At 42.1% G+C, this 20,719-nt stretch overlaps 1 protein-coding gene across 1 annotated transcript in view; it reads left to right on the plus strand.

Annotated features, from left to right (window-relative positions):
- Window positions 1-20,719, plus strand: part of SLC1A1 (solute carrier family 1 member 1) — a 79,228-nt gene that overhangs the window by 35,643 nt on the left and 22,866 nt on the right. The window contains exons 2-3 of the mRNA XM_069476453.1: window positions 4,845-4,985; window positions 20,084-20,176. Coding sequence (XP_069332554.1) covers window positions 4,845-4,985; window positions 20,084-20,176 — 234 coding nt within the window. The remainder of the gene's footprint in view (window positions 1-4,844; window positions 4,986-20,083; window positions 20,177-20,719) is intronic.

A 20,719-nucleotide genomic window follows, 5' to 3' on the forward strand; every position in this document is an offset into this window, starting at 1 on the left:
GCCAACATTTGTTGTTTTGGGACTTTTTGATAAAAGCCATTCTCACTGGAATTAAGTGATATCTCATTGTGAGCCAAAGTTTCTTGTAAAGACCTGGCATTGGTGGAGCTACTCAGCTCTTTAGGGAGGGAGAAAAAGATAAGAAAAGGGTACAAATATATTATAGCATAAGGACAGGATAGAGAAACCATCCTTCCATTTGTCCAGCATCTGCACATGGTCATTTGTTAATAAATATTCATTCTATACTTATTTTCTCATCATCAATGTTCATCTTAGATTAGCTCGCAAAGGGCAAAAAGGCATATAGTTACTTTGATAGTGCCCAGCATGATGGTGTGGCTAGGTAACTGCTAAAGTGATAATTAAAAATATTTTTTCCTTTTACAATAATTCTATTTAATCAAGCTAAAATTTATTTGTGTACTGGAGAACTGTTCTAGGGCTTTGATTAAAAACACCAGAAAAGATTTTAATCTCTTTTCTGCAAATACCCCAAAACAGGAACAATACTGTTTTCATAAATCTGAGTCACATGCAATTCAACTACTATCCCCAGGTTAATATTATTAATATAACTGTAAAAAGTGCATATGCGGATGAACATGGACTGGTTAAGACTTGGAAAAAATGGGAGAGGGGAGATAGGCTGATATAATGATACTATATGTGACATTTTTGTTATTTTCTGATTTCCAGTATTGCTTCCTGAACAATAATTTTTTTAATCAACTTAGAAATAAAAAATGAATCCCCTCACAACCTCTGAGACAAGGCTGCTGGACCGGCAGTTTTCCCAAACATCAAGGACACGAAGAGATGACATTCTGTGCATCTTCTATTTTAAGCTTGCATCTTTAAACTTGAACTTAAAGAATCCCCAGCTGATGTCTTGCTTGTTTTCCTCCTGTGTTTCTTTCTTGCCTATTTTACCCACATACTTACATTTAGCATAAAAGCTGGAGAAAGCATAGACAGCTTTCTTGGAACTGAGATCATGTGATCTCATTTTAAAATTGAGGAAACCACGCTGGACACGGTGGCTCTTGCCTGTAATCGTAGCACTCTGGGAGGCCGAGGCAGGTGGATTGTTTGAGCTCAGGAGTTCAAGAACAGCCTGAGCAAGAGCGAGACCCTGTCTCTACTAAAAATAGGAAGAAATTAGCTGGACAACTAAAAATATATATAGAAAAAATTAGCCAGGCATGGTGGCACATGCCTATAGTCCCAGCTACTCGGGAGGCTGAGGCAGAAGGATCACTTGAGCCCAGGAGTTTGAGGTTGTTGTGAGCTAGGCTGACACCACGGCACTCTAGCCCAGGCAACAGAGTGAGACTCTGTCTCAAAAAAATAAAATAAAATAAAATTGAGGAAACCAAGGTTCAGGGGTAATCACAGCATCTTGGGCATTAGAAGGGACCTCTGAAGGCAGCTAATCCAGCCCTTTCTCCACCACTTGCCAATAGGAGAGGTTGAAGTCATGGCCCAGGTTACACATCTCACAAATGGTGGAACCACAGCTAGAGGCTGCTTGTCTAACCCCAGTGTTCTTCCCGAGCTACCCCTATACCTGCTTGGGATCATCTTGCTTGTCGGGAGAAGGAGGCCCAAGAATGGTGTCCTGGGTCCATTGCTAGGGATTCAGGGGTCCTGGTAACTACTTTACCTTTGGGAGTTCCTTTTTGGCTCTGCTGAAGTCCTGTGTAAAATTATACCATTCAGGGAGGTTCTTGATCTTCACCTTCCCTAGTTCTGGGAGTGGCCCGACCAGGCGGGCCTGGCCTGCACACCCCTAGGAGGGCAGTTCTTCCCAGAAGCTTTTGACCTTGGGGACCTCTCCACACTCCTTAATCCAGTCAAGGTTCTGACTCTGTTAATGGGTAAGAGTGGATTATGCCCTGTGAGATACTGACCTCATCTTGGGACCTGAAAAATCTTCCAGTGATTTTCCTTGTCCTCAATCTGCTATTTCCAAACTTGTTTGAGATCAAGATAAAGCACCCCTGTTTACAAGCTGTAACTCCTATAGGTGAGGTCATTCACCCGCCACTTCTTGTTCTTGAGGATCCCAGAGTTACATCTCTGAATCTCCCAACTGCTTTTCCAGCACAAGGTTGGTATTTCTATTCTTTTCAGTTAAAAAAAAAAAGAGAGAGAGAGAGAGAGAGAGAGAGAAGGAGAGGGAAATATTGGAGTGCACTTTGTGGTACTCAATTTTGAGAACAAGCTTGATAGAAAGTTTTAATTGCTAAATACAGTAACCTATTCATTGTGCATGTCACCTTTGATTCTTTCAAACTTCCCTACCTGGCAACTCTTATTTCTCCCATAAAAACCCATATCTGGCTAAAGGCTGAAAAATAGCAAGTACATTTCTTTCTAACTGCCCTACGTTCGTTTGGGGTGGGGATAATTAGAGGCACAGTTAATCATTAGTAATATAAACCCTAAGACTGGGGCACATGAGGTTCTTTTGCTACTCAACAGAGTGCTCTTGTGGCTGGGTTTTGAGTACAGACACATCTTTATTTTTACATACTGAGCTTTCTTTGACATAGAAGCCAAAAATTTACTTGAAGCAACCCAAATAGTGTGAGAGAGAATGTTTGTTTTCTAAAGCCCTGAGCATTACAGAGTATCCTTAGGTATGTTCATATAGAACAGTTCATATAGAACACAGGCAATTTATAAAGCAAGAAGTATGCCCATCATGCTTTTAAAATTTACTTAAAATATTTTGAATCTTGCGGTTCTTAGGCATTCAAGAGTTTCTAACACTAGGTTTTAAAATGTGAACCAAACAGATTGATAATAAAGATGTTTTGTTTGTCTTTGTCTTTGTCTTTGCTACAGTTTGGTAAATGTTTATGTGTATACTTTTGTTCCAAAAATGATTATGCATTCACAATTCAGTAGTGTATACTGAAATGCATTTAGTAATGTATGCACAAAATAAAGAGATCGAGGCAAAGGTATTATTAGAATATATAGGAAAATAAAATTAAGCTAAGTATAAGATTATTATAAAAATGCATCTTGTGAGGTTCACCTATTTGGTCGACTAGTGGGCATGGGAAAGATACCTGAATTTAAATGAAAATTATAGTATTGGTTATAATTCATATCTCTTTCCATCGCCCTAGAGTTTTTAACTGTGTCCAAACAACTCTGGGTTTTCACAAACTAATTATCTGAGTCTGTGAATTCACATATCTAGTGATATCCTCCTTGAATCTTCCTGCCATTTAGTCAATTAGCAGGTCATCCATCAGAGGATGATGAAGGAAAACAGACGTGGAAGTCATCCCAACTCATTTATTTCTTGGTTTTAAAAAGGGGTGTGTGGACCGGGCGCGGTGGCTTCTGCCTGTAATCCTAGCACTCTGGGAGGACGAGGCGGGAGGATCGCTCGAGGACAGGAGTTCGAGACCAGCCTGAGCAAGAGTGAGACCCCGTCTCTACTAAAAATAGAAAGAAATTATCTGGACAACTAAAATATATAGATAGAAAAATTAGCAGGGCATGGTGGTGCATGCCTGTAGTTCCAGCTACTCGGGAGGCTGAGGCAGGAGGATCACTTGAGCCCAGGAGTTTGAGGTTGCTGTGAGCTAGGCTGACGCCACGGCACTCACTCTAGCCTGGGCAAGAAAGCAAGACTCTGCCTCAAAAAAAAAAGGGGGGGGTGTATATTGAGGGGAGGGATGGGTGAAGCTGTTAAAGAAGAAATATTAAAAATTTGTGATTTTTAGTTATCAAAAGTTCACACAACTGAAGGATTTCATATAGGCATCTTGTTAAGGCAAAGCTTTTGGAGCATGTATAGCATTTCTAGACAGAGTGTCGCTTTGTTGCTCTGGCTAGAGTGAGTGCCGTGGCTTAAGTGATCCTCCTACCTCAGCCTCCCGAGTAGCTGGGACTACAGGCATAAGCCACCATGCCCGGCTAATTTTTTCTATATATATTTTAGTTGTCCAGATAATTTCTTTCTATTTTTAGTAGAGACGGGGTCTCGCTCTTGCTCAGGCTGGTCTCAAACTCCTGACCTCGAGCGATCCACCCACCTCGGCCTCCCAGAGTGCTAGGATTACAGGCGTGAGCCACCGCGCCCGGCCCTGTATAGCATTTCTTATTAATAAAAATGAACATGTCCCTATACTCACATAATTCTAAACCTGTTCATACAAGATACTTGGAATTAGAAACTTCAAAAAAAGCTTCTTGATTAGATATTCCTGAACAGGTCATTATCTAGAAATACCTGAAAAGAATGCAAAGAATTAATGAACATAGTTGTTCGATAATGTGGTAAATATATCAAATCAATAGAATGTTACGTTGCTATTAAAATTATAAAGGTTGCATAAAGAGGGAAGAGTATCTATCATAAAGATCTATTATAAAAAGAGTATTTATTATAAATATATGAGAAAATAAAAGCCAATATGTAAACTACAAAATATGTAAAATATTTCTGCAAGTTGACAAAAATAAAGGTAATGTGTGAAAACAAAATAGTTATATTGGGTTGATTAAGATGATGCATTTTTTTCCTCACAGCATTCTTTGATGTTTTGTCATAATAAATATAACGGATAGGGAAGAAATGACAACAGAGCTTTCATGTTAAGAATATTTTTTACAGCTTTACTGACTAATGTGTACTTTCTGCTCACTGTCTTTTAAAATATGACTTTAAAAAGTCTTAATTTTATAGACTCCTGGGAGATTATCTACTGCTTTTCTTGACATTAAATTTGCATTTTTTGGTATTTTCCCATCAAAATGTATGCAGGAGAACTCAACAATCTTTCTTTTTTCTTCTTTCCAACTTTTGATTTTCTTAGGCATTACCGTAGGAGTCTTGGTTCGAGAAAACAGCAAGCTGTCAAATTTGGAGAAATTCTACTTTGCTTTTCCTGGAGAAATTCTAATGAGGATGCTGAAACTCATCATTTTGCCATTAATTATATCCAGCATGATTACAGGTACCTTGAGAAAACGGATGTTCTCTGTGATTACTTAAAGACCCTTCACCTAAGTTGTTCTTTTCTAATTATGGGAAAAATTGAAATGCATTAGATACATCTCTCTCTCTCCTTCTCCCTCTCACGCACACACACACACATACTCCTCACTGTATATTTGCTTGGGTGGAGAGATTTCATTAGTTTCAAAGTAGCTTTGCTCTGTCATAGGCTGTGTCTACAGTACAGCCTACCACAGCTCAAATCTTCATTTGACCAGTATAGGATGACTTGGGAGGAAGATGCCATTTTCAAACATATAAATAAAATGCTATCTAGGGCACAGAAGGAAGAAAAGGCATATTTGGTCACAGTGGCATCAGCTAGTGTCCTCAGGAAAAATGTGGTTGTCAATTTTGTTCAGTTCTCGGTGGTGCACTGGTTTGTTTCCCAGCTGCAGCTGTCCCGCCCCTAACCTCCCAGCAGCTGTCTGCAGGGACCCTCTCCCCGTCACTCCTCACCCACTTCCACTGCTCCACAGACCTCAGGACTTGCTGTGTACGTGGCCTGGAAATCTGCCCTGGGAACCAGCAGCCAGGTTCTGTGAGAAAGGTTTAAATACGGGCATGTGCCATATTTTAAAAGCCCGGTATTTTTAAATCAGAACTTGTGATACAGTTAAATTTGGAAATGACTTTTCGCTTATTGATCATGATATTGCAGGGTTCTTTTAAAGAGCAAGCTCCATCGTGTAGATAGAGATTAAGCTGGTTTACAAAAACGTCATTCATCTGGATGTAAGTTTCTCTGTGCATTTGATAGTTTCTTGTACTTACCTTGATTCTGGCAATTGGGAAAATGTGGCATGACAATCACTAGCATTGTCAGCTTGAAACCAGGGTTTTATGTAAACATGCAATTAGAAGTCTTGACATATCCTCTTCTAGGACATTAGTCTCCCCTGCCACTGAAAGGCCTGGGACTGATCCCTGTGGAGTACTGGACATTGGCCAGGGGAAGGGAGGGTGGGTGTCAGGGTCTGCTGCATTCAGCAACTGCATTGCTTGAAGAGCTGTCACATTTGGCCATTGAACTTCCCAAGTGCCAAACTCCAGTCAGACTAGAGTCCCTTGGTAGCTTTGTTCTTAAATGGTCTTGGTGTTCTTGGCTTATGAGAAATCTAAAGAAGGCATTTAATTATTTCTATGTATGTATTTAATTATGTTTGGAAATACCTGGTTTCATTTAAGCCTAGTAGCTTGAGGGACAAAGCAGCAAACCAGTTGTTTGTCCCATATAATGTTTGTTTATTCATTTAGCTTTAAATTGTCATATGCATTTAAAATTTGGAAAATTTCATGTAAATATTCAGGTTTCTGGCTTTCTCTGAAAAAAATTAAGATCTGACACTAGACCCATGTTTCCATACACCAGTAGTGGTCTAGAGCCAAGACACAGTTACTCCATGTAGTTGGACCAAATGCATTTGAGGATGCCACAGTCCTCACTACTCCCTATTGCCTAATACTTTGTCCACTTCACTCTTTTACATTACCTGAATAGCCCCTGCAGACATTTCAGTTATAATCCCTTAGAATTTTCTCCATACCAAAGATTCTTAATGTTTTCATGGGCTCCTTCAAGAACATGAAAGCACTGGGTTCTGTCCCAAGAAAAATAGTCACCATTTTACATATATGCAGTATTTTGCATGCAGCTACACAAGGTGCATAAACCAAGTGAAGAGTGATACTATTTAATTCTTGTGTCTATAAGAGAAAGTATAGAAGGTTGATCGAAATTAGGCAGCAAATCCAAAACTCATGTAGTAAATCAGCTTGTAGAAGAAAAAGTAAAAATACGTAATGAATATACTAGTTCTATAATGTTAGATGTTTGAAAATATGTGCCACTCTTGGTAGTCAATAACTCGTGATATTTTTGCAGTCTGGATATTTTGTGTGCTAGCTCAGCCTTGCAAATAATCTAGGAAAATAATTTACAACTCAGAGCATTCCACTGACATAGCCCAGCTGCTTTTTGAAGCTGTAGCACAGGTCCAGTAGTTTCTATACTTTTCCTTCACCAGGCTTCCAGCAGCTAGTCAAGAGCTAGAAAGAAAGAGAACAAAACCACTACCCTTTCTTTTGATGTAAAGCAATGAAATAGTGAAAGATTCAAGGGGCATGAAGGAAGTGCGGGGACAATGATGCCATATTCATGCTTTAAATAGTGAGATTAAAGGGAAAAAGCAACAATACTAATGTTGGCACTGTTGTGGGCAAATGAGTTCATTTATACATTTTTAGTTGTCATATAAATTGGGACAAACTTTCTGGAGGACAGTTTGGAACATGTTCTGATCTTTCCGCCTAGTAATTCTGTTTCTCAGAATTTATCATAAAGATATAATCAGAGATATATTCCAAGATTTAGGTACAAGGATATTCATGGCAGCATTTTTTAATAATGGTAATAAAATATAAGCAATCTAAATGCATGGTATACCCATAAATTAGGATACTATGCAACTATTAAAAACTTTGTTTTGGAAACATTTAATGACATACGGAAATATTCCTAATACAGTATAAAGTGGGAGGATAAAACAAATTATACATCCAGATATTATGCACAACCCAAATTTTATTAAAATGTATATACATTTTTAAAATTTGGGACCAAAACCAAACAGTTAATAATGATTCGATCTGGATAGTAAGAAAACATGATCCATTGTACTTTCTTTACTCTTATGTGTTTTATATATTTTTTGAAAGAGACAGGTGTAGATTCTGCTCTGTGATCCTCCAGCTTTGCCTCTGGTGGTTTCTCTGCTCCCCTCCTCCCACCTCTGCCCCCTGTCCCTGCTAGGTCAGTGCCAACGGTACCCAGGTATGTGGCTCCTTCCCCCAAGCCCTGTAGCAATCTTCAGCCTCCCCTCCCAGAAGGTGGCGGAGGAAAATACACAGGAAGAGCTGTTTTCACATTGCAAAAGCCTTCATAAGTCCAGCAGGCCAGTAGCTTAATTTATACATTTATTAGGCCAAAGAAGGGTACTTGTGGGAAGCTGGGGAGAGTTGAATGCATCCCCTAAGGACACATAAATTAGAGACAGAAAAACAGCTAAAATTGAGACCCAAGATTAATAATCTGTGCTCCTGCATAAAGGAAACTCTCTTGCCACATTAGCAGGTAGAAAAAAATTCTGCCATCAAAGCCTCTGGTGACATAAAAATAACTTACAGCTATTTTTTTAAAGCCGGAAGAATCCCTTTTTGTGTGATGATGAGGTTAAGAAGTCATGGTAGTCAGGGAAATTTGAATATAGACTGGCTATTAGATGGTAAAAAAAAGAAAAAAAAAGAAAAAGAAATTGTTGATAATTTTTGTTAGAGGTGATAATGACATATAGTTGTGTAAGAAAATGTCCTTATTTTTTAAATGCATATGGAATTCTGTAGGGATGAAATGACATAATGTCTTGAATTTTCTTTAAAACAGAAAAAAGAGGAAAACAGCACAGTAGATATAATCTGAAGGTGTTTGCAGAGACAGACAGGCAGGCACTAACAGACAGAATCCTACCTCAGATTTATATCCTGAAGATCACACTCCTGCCATGCCCAGGAATATCTGTTTGGGACCTGCTAATATTTAGGTTTGTGCACTGTATTTATGTCCAACCACCAGAGAAATCGCAGAGGAAATAGCTTATGAACATGCCTGAGAATTGTAGCTCTGGAATAATCCTGATCCAGATCGTACCAGCCAGGGAGTTTAAATTCAGGTCACGTTTTCTTTAATGCCCAAATTAAAGGGCATTAAAGATGACTGCAGCCTCCTACAGCCAGCACAGGACCAGACAGCACCTCCAGTGCCCTTCCCAGAGATGCCTTGAGCATCCTTCCTGGATGCTCTTAGCCAGGCTCACGAAGAGGTCCTTCCTGGCTCTTCCACTCCAGCCTCTCTGCCACCACCGCCCGGGCCAGAAGCGCTCCACTTGCACAGCTGTGCTCGGGTGTCTGCCGGGCTGCCGCCACCCGCTCTGACCTAAGGAGCTCCCCGCTTTGTTCCTCCATCCTAAGAGCAAGAGTTTAATCCTCCATAGCGTAGCTGAGACCAGACTGTTACTTGGGACAAAGCTGTGCTAAAGGTTTGAGAACAACCAAAAGTAGATGTGACACCAGTGGTGACATCCAGCTGCTCCCTAAAGGGGCTCCCAGGGGTCCCTTAAGCAGGCTAGCTTCTCTCTGCACATGAAGGTGTTCCAAGCACTGCTGCACCCCGAACCCTGGAACCTGACAGCATGTTTTAAGAAGAGAAGTTTTACTATCACCCAGGCTTTCCTGTCCAGACTGGGAATAACATCCTCCTGGAATGTCCACTTCAGAGAACCCCCCCCCTCGCAGCCACCAGGGGATGGGCTTGCCTTGTGGACCCCATCAGGAGACTTGGGTAGAATCCGTACCCCAGTACCTGCTGGGTTATTGCATACCCACCCAGCTTGTAGAACGTGGATTCTGTCCAGGTCGGGCTGGGCCAAGTCCATGCTGGTTCCTGTGCACATTTGCTCCTCCAGAGCAAGGCGAAGCACATTCCTAACCACTCCTGTGACATCTCAGCCCTGGATTTCCTACAAATGCCTGCTGAAACAAGAGCACACACGGCTCTTCAAGAAGCAGCACCATTCATGACTCAATGTACTCCAAGTTTATACCATGCCCAGAGAACTCCCTCCTTTCCCTCCCCTCTACCCCCCCGGGCCACTGAGTGTGGGTCCTCATGCCAATTCCATTTCCTGGGCAAGTCCCAGTACCAAACACAAGACGTCAGTAGAAAATGGTTATGTTCTATTTATCAATAACCTTGTTTCCACAAGAGCACTGGTTGGGTAATTGGATTTACAAATGTGGGGAGCTTCTCCAAAGATAAATTTAAGATAAATTTTTAACCTTAGAAAATTAAAAATAATTGCTGCAGGCTTTTAAATGATTGTTACTCCAGCTTCTACATCAGGATTTCAAAATTTTTAGGGCTTGACCTCAACCATGAGAGCAGAGGATTTCCAATGCTTTTTAACTAAGAAAAAAAAAATGTTAAAACTTTCTAAAAGCTTAGCTATAAACAGGATTTATTAAACAACAGCCAAATGTAGAATACATATGTGAGCTGGTTACCTTTTAAGCGGCAAGGTTTTTCTATAAAGGGTCAGATAGTGAATATTCTAGGGTTTGTGGGCCATCTGGTTTCTGCCCAACTACCCAACTCTGGTTGTCATGGGAGAGCAGCCACAGACCATATGTAAATGACTGGGGGTGAGTCTGTGCCAAAAAACATTTCTTTACAAAAACAGGAGGTCCGCCAGCAGCTGACCCCTGCCGCAGATGAAAGATGAGACTTGACTCTGACCCTCAAGATACAATCTAGCTGAGACTGAATACAGGTGACAAAATAAGCCACCACACCAAGCAATGAGTTATAAATGCCCTGAAGAGGCTGAAGACTAGAGGAGCAGAATAAAGTCAGTTGAAGTTTTTGGAGACCTTTATTTTTAAATTCAGGCTTTACAGGAGATGACACACTTGGATCATTTGGGCTGGGGAAGGCGTTTTTTTAAGGCTATGTATTCATTTACTCATCGGCAGCTGTGGATCTGGAAACAATCCCACATCCTCCTATGGAAATAACCATGCCATGTGCCTCCCTGAGACAGGGTTCAGTTTTATTCAACTACTGTTTGTTAACCCCAAATGCATGAAAACAGACTAACAGAAAACCACCTCCAAGAGGGTGAGGCCCTGCCACCCACAGTGTCATGGAGCTGAAGTCTTCTGATAGCTGGGTCCGGGAGTCCCCCTGTTGGCAAGAAGATGTAGACTTGAAGATGCACATATTACTTCCTTGTACAACTTGCTATCAAATAAAAGCCGCTGCTCATAACCATAGGTGGCTAAGAGCATTCGGTGTCGACTTCAGCTGGGGGGAAAGTGTGTGTGCTTTTCTTGAAACATTGGTGGTTTGTTATATGGCTCAGTTTCTATGAAAATTGCCATTTCAAGGTGGTTTATAAACTTAAAACTCCATGCTGGGGAAGACAAGGTTGTAGCCTGAGACCATATAGTCTGAGAATGAACTTCGTGCCTCACTTGCAACATCTAGAGCCAGTGGGCTCTTCCTGCATTTTAAGTGCCTCCCTCTCCTTTTCCCAGCCTTGTTTGGGAACAAGGAGAATAAAATGGCCTAAGCAGTTTTGCTCACATGAATTAAACATTTCCCATTTCCCTAGGATGATCAAGACATTTGGGTTGAGTTAGAGCACAGCTATTAAAGCCAGAGGACTTACTGTATTATTTTGATTTCTACAATGCCTTTCCTCCGAAGATGAAAGGAGCACATAGTGTATAAGGAATAGAGCCCCTGTATTGAATGTGCCACTTGTGAGTAATAAAATAAAAAGTGACAGGAGATAAATACGCCCTGCTTCAGTCTCTCCCTGAGACGGTGAAGCCCAGAGAATCAACCATGCATGAGCCTTCTTTCTGCCTAAACTGGCACTAGACTGGTTCACAGCTCTGTTCAGCTGTAAGATAACCTGATTCTGTTTCTTTAAAAAGGAGGGAGAAACCATGCAGGGATTCTAAGGATCCTCCTATGTGTTGAATGCACGGACCTGGAGACCATTCGGTCATTCTTTCCTTCTTCGATGAGCCAGGCTGTGTCAGGCACACAAGATATAAAATTAAGCTCTATCCCAGCAAGAAAGAATACATTATGTGCTGTGTGACAAGTGCTTTGTGGGACTAAGGCCAGTGGAGAGGACACTAGGAGGGGGTATTTTGAAGGAAGGAGAGGAATTGAGTGAACGAGAGAGGGAAGGTTTTTCCAGGATGAAGAAAATAGTAGAAGGCCTAGCTGGCATCTTGGGAGGACAGTGAGATGTTAACTGGAATGCTGGAAGCCTGGGGAGGAGGAATGGGATGGACAGGGTGAGCACGTGGCTTTATTGGTTTCATGTGCCTTGCTGAGGGGACTGGTCGTGACCCTGTGGGCACGGGAAGCAAGTGATAGCAGTGACTCCCGCCTGTGCCATCCTCCACAGAGGGACACACTGAACAAGCCTCAGGTGGGGAAGTATCCACAACTGAGGGGCAGGAGAGCCTAGTGGTTAAGAGCACAGGCTTAGGAACCACACTGCCCGGGTGTGAATCCCAGTTCTGCCATTTATTAGCTGTGAAACCTTGGAAAGGTTACTTAACTTGTCCTTAGCTATAAAGTAGAGATAATAATATACTGAGTCATAGTGCCTTTAGAGTGATGTATAAATTTTTCTTTACTCTTTTTTGTCTGATACTTTCAGAAGTTTCTAGAAAGTCCCTGAATTGGCACCAGAAACTACAGGGCCAATATTCAAATTGAGCTACACACATACGAGTGCAGCAACTATATTCATTCTGGAAATGAAAACAATATAAAAAGACTTGCTCTGCCACCAGTTCTTAAAGTTCACCAGCATATAAGAAGCTTCTACCTTGAAGCCTGGGCTACCAAATTTATAGGATAAGGAGAGGCAAAGAGACAGCTCTATAATATTCAGGTTGTGGCAGAAAACCAGAAAAGTCTCACTGAGCTGTTAGCTAGCCGCTGATGTCAAGACATTCTTATAGACTTTGGAAGAGAACAGCTGAGTTCCTCAGATCCTCTGAGGTGTGTTTGATGCTTTTATTGAACAATTTTATTTTTTTTCATGGAGTCTTCTGAAAAATTGGTCCCTACTACAAATACCACCATGCTCTGTGGTATAAAAAAATGTTAAAACAGCTCCTGGACTGCTGTAGAACCCAGACACCATCCCGCTGCTTCTTGATGCGTGTTTTGAACATCAGATGTGGACCAGCTGACAGTAGCTGCAAAGGGACCTTTAGTTGCTTCTGCTTGAGGACCAGGTTATTTTGTCAACGTCCCAGAATCGTCTAGCATGGGGATGTAACCTGTTTTTAAGGGAGTTCTTGGAATTAATGTCTCTAAGAGAAATAGACATCATGTACGTGCACGGAAGTATATTCTGCGTTCTCCCCTCTGCCTTTTCTCTTCTGACATCCCAGCGGTGCTAAGCCAGGCCTCAGAGATGTCCCTGTGCCCTGAATTAATGAAGTGAGATCCCAGCCAGCCTCGTTTTCCCTGGGGAATAAAAGAAACATTTTGTAGTTTAAAAATTGTGGGCTGGGCGTGGTGGCCCCGCACTTGTAATCCTAGCAGTCTGGGAGGCTGAGGCAGGAGGATCTCTTGAGCTCAGGAGTTTGAGACCAGCCTGAGCAAAAGTGAGACCCCATCTCTACTAAAAATAGAAAAATCAGCCAGGCGTGGTACCGTGTGCCTGTAGTCCCAGCTACTCAAAAGGCTGCGGCAGGAGGATCGCTTGAGCCCGAGAGTTTCAGGTTGCAGTGAGCTACGACGATGCCACTGCACACTAGTCCAGGCAACAGAGAGACCCAGTTTCCCCCCACCAAAAAAAAAAAATTGTGAACGTGTTTATTTAATCCTCATAGCATCTCTATGAAGTATATAAAGTAGGTGGGACCTTAACTCCATCTTTAAAGATAAGGAAACAGGAGGTTGAAGACAGATTAAGCCACTTTTTCAAGATCACACAGATCATAAGGGCAGCACCTGGGACTGACAAGTTCTATTCTGGAACATTCTGCTGCCGAAGAGCCAGAGCCTGGGAGCAGGATCTGGGGCAAGTGACCGTACATAAATAACGATGCTATTTATTCGATCAACACATTTACGGAGCGTCTCCCCTATGCTGGGCACTGCCTATGCGTTGGTGAACAAGCAGATATCTAGGTCTCCCGCCTTCATAGAGCTCATAGCCTAGGGAGAAAGACAGACACTGGATAACGAACCGTGATAGACATTGTGAGACATGATATGCACAGGATGCCAAGAAATGAAATCAGGGCAGCCTGGTGTAGCCAGGATGCTCAGGGAAAGAGTGTGAGGAAGGGACTTAGAAGCCCATGAAGAGTGGGGAAGAGCAGTCTGGGCAGAGGGAGGAGCCTGTGCGAAGGCCGTGAAGTGGGGAGGAGCTTGGTCTGCTGGAGAAGAGGCCCAGAGAAGGTGCTAAGACAGGAAGGTGGCACAGGGTGGCCTGGAGGGCGGGCAGGTGTCTCCTGCAGGTCTTATTTACTGGGGTAAGAAGTTTCTCTTTTATCTTCAGTGGCACTGGAGGGTTACCCCAGAATGTAAAATGACCTCATTTGTGTTTTTAAAAGACCTCTTTAGTGACCGTGTAATGAGTGAGTGAGGGAATGAATGAGTTAATGTTTGTTGAGGGCCTTCCAGTGCTCGCTGACACATGTCACATCTGTCATCCATTCAGTAATAGTGGGGCTATTGGGCTGTTGACCGAGCACAGTGAAGCTGTAGGCGCCGTACTAGGCACGTTATGGACGTTATTTCTAATCCTCAGGACAGCCATGCAAGCTGAGTTTGTTCACTTTGCTCCCCTCAATTACCCTGGGGTTTTTTTAATAGGCATTTAAAAACCTCCACTTTATAGATGGGGAAACTGAATCTGCGATTGGAGCCCAGTCTGTCCCCTCAAAGCCCATGCTTCTTGTTGTCTGTGCTGGTGGCCTCTCTGCTGATGACAGAGACGGGACTCATCCACACAGTGGGTTTTACCTCCCAGGCAACAGTGAGCTTCTTGGATCTTGTGTCCACTCTCGATGGTGAAGCGCCATCAAATGCCAGACCTAACAGAACTTCCAATAGGGGATCTAATTTTGATACCTAAACAGCAAGGTGGAGAGAGATTGTCACGAAAACTTTGTTCTCGGTGGGTGGTAGCTTAATCAGAGAGCTCTAGGAGGAGTCTTTTGCCCTCGGATGTTTATTTTTAAAACATGCTATTGTTTAGCCAAGCAACGGCTTCCTTTGTAGCGTTTTTATAAAAAGTTCAGATGATTACTTCTTTGGCTGGGAGCCAACACCCCAGCTTGTCAGAGCCTTCTCCTGAGGTGAAAAAAGCAAATGCTTTTTTCTAAAATAAAGAGCTGGCAGGTGCCCCGAACTTCCAAACACGACCTTGGATTTTATCCCTGTTTCTAGGCCACAGCCCAGCCTCAAAACTGTCCCTGGTTCTAAGGGACAATCCTGGGCTCACTGGTAACTGGAATCCTGCTCGTCTTTTTCTGCCCAATTCAGGTGCCACCTGCTCCACCAAGTCCCTCCCGGGCATCTCAATCTGGTGACACCTCAGAGCCCTCCAAAAGCCCACAGTACCTGTTCTCCGCACCAGGGCTTCACAAAACATGCTGTGAATGGGGGAAATCCAGTTGTTACAACTTCTAATCTGTCAGAGATCACTAACCTTTGTAAATGATGTGAAAAGGGAATTACTAAGCCAGGCGTGGCGGCGTGTGCCTGCAGTGCCAGCTACCTGGGGGCCGAGGCGGGAGGACCGCAGTGAGCTATGAACGTGCAGCTGCACTGTGGCCTGGGCAACAGAGCCAGACCCTGTCTCTTTAAAAAAAGTGAATTACTAGAAAAATAGACATGTAAAATACTGGTCCTATGTTTTATTATTACCTTCAGCAGAAATAACATTACTGTCCAATTACTATAAACGTTTTTAAACATTATTGATTTCTGTGCAGATCCCGTCATACCTGTTTTATAGTATACGAATGCACAGTTCCCTCTCGTTTGTCACCTCCCACAGGACAGCTTTCAGCTCCCAGGGGAAACGAGTTCTAGGAGTGGGCTGTAAGGAGAGGGGGGTCCTCTAGACCTCGCCAGGCAGCAGGAACAGCCTGAGAGCAAGAAACTCAGGTGGTTGTTGAGAGTAAAAACCCAAGGACAAAGCTCAGTGGGGTCTCATCTGGGACTAAGGTGGGCACCCGTCTGACCTCCCCCCACCAAGAGAGGGAGAGGTGCCGTCCTCAGATAGAGGCCTAGAGAGTATGGCCCCCAAGGCAACAAAAAACTGTTTTTTTTTGGTGGAGAGGTAGGGCAGGGAGAGAATCTTATTCTTTTTATGAAAAAAAAAACAAAAAAAAAACCATGTACTCATCTAGTATATAAACAGATATTCAGTTTGTGGTATTAAAATTTCACAAGGGTGGTGATTAGGGAAAAATGTTGAAAAGGCTTGGGGGGAAGGGGGCCCACAATAATAGAAAAATCAAAAAGTTGAGAAACACTAAGGTGCTAAATGTGTTCTCGTGTGGTGGTCTTTTAGGGGTGAAAAGTGGTTTCGTTGGCTGCCCTGGGAACCGAACTAAACCACCACGTACTTGTGGTTTCTAAGAGACTAGGCTACCTGCTGCGTTCCAGACTTCTTACCCACAAGTGGACCTTTGAAATGGGCTCGTTTGTAAGGGCAGGATCACCTGTTAGACGCACAGCTCTTTCTGCCACGTGGAACGTGGAATGCTTAGAGCAATACGGTCAGCACAGCGATGGAACTAGGGGCCAGGAGATTTCAGTTTATTGTCTTCCCCTCCCTGCCCCTGTGCTGGCTAGTAAAGAGCTTTTACTGAATTGGATCATGTAGTTAAGCTTGAGTTAGTTTACTTCAACCTTGTTGAGCACTTACTAAATGTTAAACACTCCAGTAGGGTCTAGAGATTACGCTCTCTGACATGCTAGCCATTAGCCACCTGTGGCTATTTAAATTGAGATGAATTAAAATTAAATAACATTAAGACTCAGTTCCTCAGTGAACTGGCCACTTTTTCAAGGGCTCACTAGCCATGTGTAGCCTGAGGTTACTGCATCGGACAGCACAAATATAGAACATGTCCATCATCAGGAAGCTCTACTGGGCCGTGCTGGACAGAGCCAGTAGGGAATAGTGGTTACGAATGTGGCCTGTGGTCACCTGTGCTGGGATTCCAGCTCCACCACTCACCTCATCAGCTTTATGATCACAGTATGTGGGTTAGCCCTCCCGAGCTCCAGCTTTCTCCTCTTAAGTGAGGATAATACTGCCTGCCCCCTAGGGTTATAATGAGAATTAGAGATGATGCATTTACATGCAGTCATTGCTTGATATAGTGTCTGTTGTCATCATTATCATTATTTTTATTATAATTATAATTATCACCCTCATCATTATGGATCTAATTGGCAGGTGGGGTGTTTACACTCACCCAGACAGACATTTTATAGTCATTAAGTTTTGTAATGTTCCTATTATAGAGGTTTTCAAAGATTAGGCTGTTTCCTTGATTTGTTCCCTCCCTCTGTGGTGGTCACCACCAAGAGCCTGGATTTGGGGACCCGCTGTGCCCCCTATCGTTGATGACTAGAGAGGGAGAGGGGTAACTATAGAGTGTAGAGAAGTATGATTGTTGACTCGAGTAAATCTCCGATATATCCAGGAAAACTGCAGGACGGAGGTGGATTAGAGGAATGGGAACTAAAGCGCTTCCTTAAAGTGACTACAAGATAGTTGCTGCGCTGCAACAGAGAGGAGCTGGCTGCCTGCTTGGGGATGTATTTGTTTAAGATATTTCCACCATGAATTTCATTATTATGAAGCCTTTTATTGCCAGCTGAGTCCTGAAGTACAGGCAGAAGCAGCAGCCCATGGCCAAATCATCGAGACAAATTAAGACATATTAACATATGCTGGAAACAATTACTCACATAGGTTTAATTTGTTTCGCTGCTGGAAGGAAATCCTGAGAGGGCACCAAACACACACCTGAGAACCGTTCTGTAGCCACCCTGTGACTCTTGTCACTTGTGAGCACTTTAGGGGCTAAAATCTACTTAAATTGGACACCTACCAAAGAAGGATAATATATCTGAAAATAGATCCTATATTAGAGGAGGATTATAAGTGCTTATACAAATTACTTACTGTCTGCTAAGGTGGTGATTTTCTAGTTTATTTTTAACCTACAATTATTGTTAAAAATAATTATAGCTGTTTATCAAAATAGTATACTGAGCTCTAAAATGAAATGGGCACATTTTGTAGTCATATAATATACTTAGCAAACTTGTATATTTGCATTATGGTTTGCTCTTTCTTTAAGAGACCTAAACTGAATATGAGATAGTTCGTTTGTTTCTGAATTTCGGCCTTTGATGCCTGCTGATGTTTTTGTTGTTGCTGTTGTTGTTCCTTGCGTAATTGGTATTTTTAATGGTCTTACCATCAGGAAAAGAAAGTCCCAGCACACCAAACTGCATTTTTCCCAAAGAAAGAGAACAGAATCTATCATCAGAGTTATTCTAGGATGTGAGTGTTGCAATATGCCCACCATATGGTAATTGCAGTCTTGTCCCGGAGGTTGGCGAACGGGCCCTGAACAACATCCTGCGGTTGTCACTGCAGAGGTCAGAGCACCTTCCTCAAAATGTTAACTCCCAAAGGAGCAATCAGCAGCCACAGGAGTGGTGTGTTTAGAGTGAGAATTGACTTGTCCTGTCATCGTACTGGCCATAGTTTCCTCGCAAATTTTTCCTGTACATCAAATATGTATGCTTATATGGGAGGAGTGTAATCCCCCAGTCACTTAAAAACAAATGGACAGGCCTTTTATGGCGTGAGAAGTGAATATAAAAGCTACCTGTGCCGGCTTATAGCCGTACAGGTTTACTGCCTTTTCCTTGGGGTTGCCTTGTGATAGCCTCGTCCTTTTTTCCTGTGCTTTAGGCTTTGCAAACAGTTATGGGACAACTCATGCATGTTAAAGACGCAAAATCATTTTCTGTGATTATCGTTTAACTCAACATGTGAGACCTTCATTTTGGAAATAAGGCAGGGTAGCGTCTGAAACCTCCAAATGACAGCTTGAAAGATGATTTGGTTGCTTCTCAGCTTGCCCCCCTCCCATGTAGAAGTCCAGTTAGAGAGCAGAATTTGACCCCATTTATATGAGCATCTTTGCTAGAAAGCACGAGTTTTTACCGAGGAGGAAGGCCTGCCTTTCTCCTTGAATACGGCTGTCCTTGGCGTTCCAGACAGCCCTTTCACGTCTAGTCAACACTCAGTCATTTTATCGGTAGCCAAAGACCATCTGAAACTAGATATATGTGACCACAAGTCTCTGAAATTGCCTGTGTCCTCAGAGAGTAATATTTATAGTCGTCCTCTTTCAAGCAGAAATTTTAAGGTATGCCACAAAAGAAGCCACACACTGTAAGGTTGTTCACGTAGAAGCAATTTGAAAATCATGAAAAGAGGAAGGAAATGTGCTAGCCAGGATGGATAATGACATTACTGAGATTTATGATTGAATTTGGCCCCGAGACGATCTAAAGATCCAGCAGTAAGTGGGTGATTAAATACATGATTGCACAGACACGTGACAGAAGATTATGTGGCCATTAAAATTATCCTCAGAGACAGTTTGTAATGATGAGGGAAAATGCTCATAATACAATATTAAGAAAAGAGAGGGTTGAAAACTACAAAATTCTCTCAGCTATGCTTCCAAAAAATTGAGGAAAAAAATATTGGAAGAGGATTCACCAGAATATTAGCTATGGCTGGTGAGGTGAAGTGATTTTTGTTTTCATCTTTGTATTTTCTCTTTTTTTCAGGTAATAGTAATGAATGCATGCTATTAACTACTTTATAATCACACATAAATTTTTTTTTCAGTTGACTGAGCTTTCTGAGAGAAAAGGTTACATGAGTTACATGATTCTCATTATGTGATAAAAGGATGACCTCAGTTCTTCCAGATAAATTTTTCGTGGATGCTGAATTCCAAAGGGGATTTATCATAAGAGATGTCCAGTGACATAATGTCCAAATCTTGGTAAAGTTCTTAGCGTGAATGCAGAAGGGGTCTCCTTGTGACTGTTTCATGACCACCTAAGGATTGGAGCCAAAGGCCCAGCACTCTAGGGTACAGCGGTGGGATTAGCTCAGGGGACTTTGCTCCTCACTGGGCTTCTGGCTCTTAATTCTGTGTTTAGAGTTTTTGAGCGATGCTTTTTCTCACTACATCTTACCCAGACAAGCTGGGCCTTGTAGATGCAGAAAACAGCTTTCAGCACTTTATTTCACACTTGGAGGATGGAATCACCAGTCCTGGAAATCTGTTTATTAAAATCAATGTAATTTGACTTCTCCTCCCACCCCTCAGGTGTTGCTGCATTGGATTCCAGTGTATCTGGAAAAATTGGTCTGCGTGCCGTCGTGTATTATTTCTGTACCACGGCCATTGCTGTAATTCTAGGTAACGTTTCTTTCTGAATCCTTATTCCTTTATATAATTGAAACTTTTCATTCAGAAAGTAGTTGGGCTTTATAAAATGCACAATTTTTTTTAAAATCAGAAAGAAGTATTGTCAAACCACTATGAAGCTTTTTCCTTTGAAGTCTACATAGCACCTTTTATGTGAAGAAAATGTAATACTGACTGAATCTGAGCCATGGTACTTCCTATTAAAGTCTCAACTGTCACTCAAGGGTGACAGTTCTGTGCCTTGTCAGGATCATTGGGTAGAAGGAAGTGAAGCCAAGAGCTTATGTAATTCTTAAACTGGATAATTAGTCTATAATAGTGGAGTTGGGTATAATTATAAAATATTTTCAGAAAGATAGCATTTTAGTGTATTTCACATAGTTCCAAGAGCTAACAGCTAACAAAACCTTGCCAAGTATAAATCCCACTTGAAAGAGGGAGAAAGTTCCAATAAGGAAATAGCATCTCTTCTCCCTTTAGCATGGTTCTGTGTGTGGTCTATCCTTTGTGTCCCAGCATGACATTTTAAGAAGG

The sequence above is a fragment of the Eulemur rufifrons genome, chromosome 7, assembly GCF_041146395.1.
Source record: "Eulemur rufifrons isolate Redbay chromosome 7, OSU_ERuf_1, whole genome shotgun sequence".
Taxonomy (NCBI): Eukaryota; Metazoa; Chordata; class Mammalia; order Primates; family Lemuridae; genus Eulemur; species Eulemur rufifrons.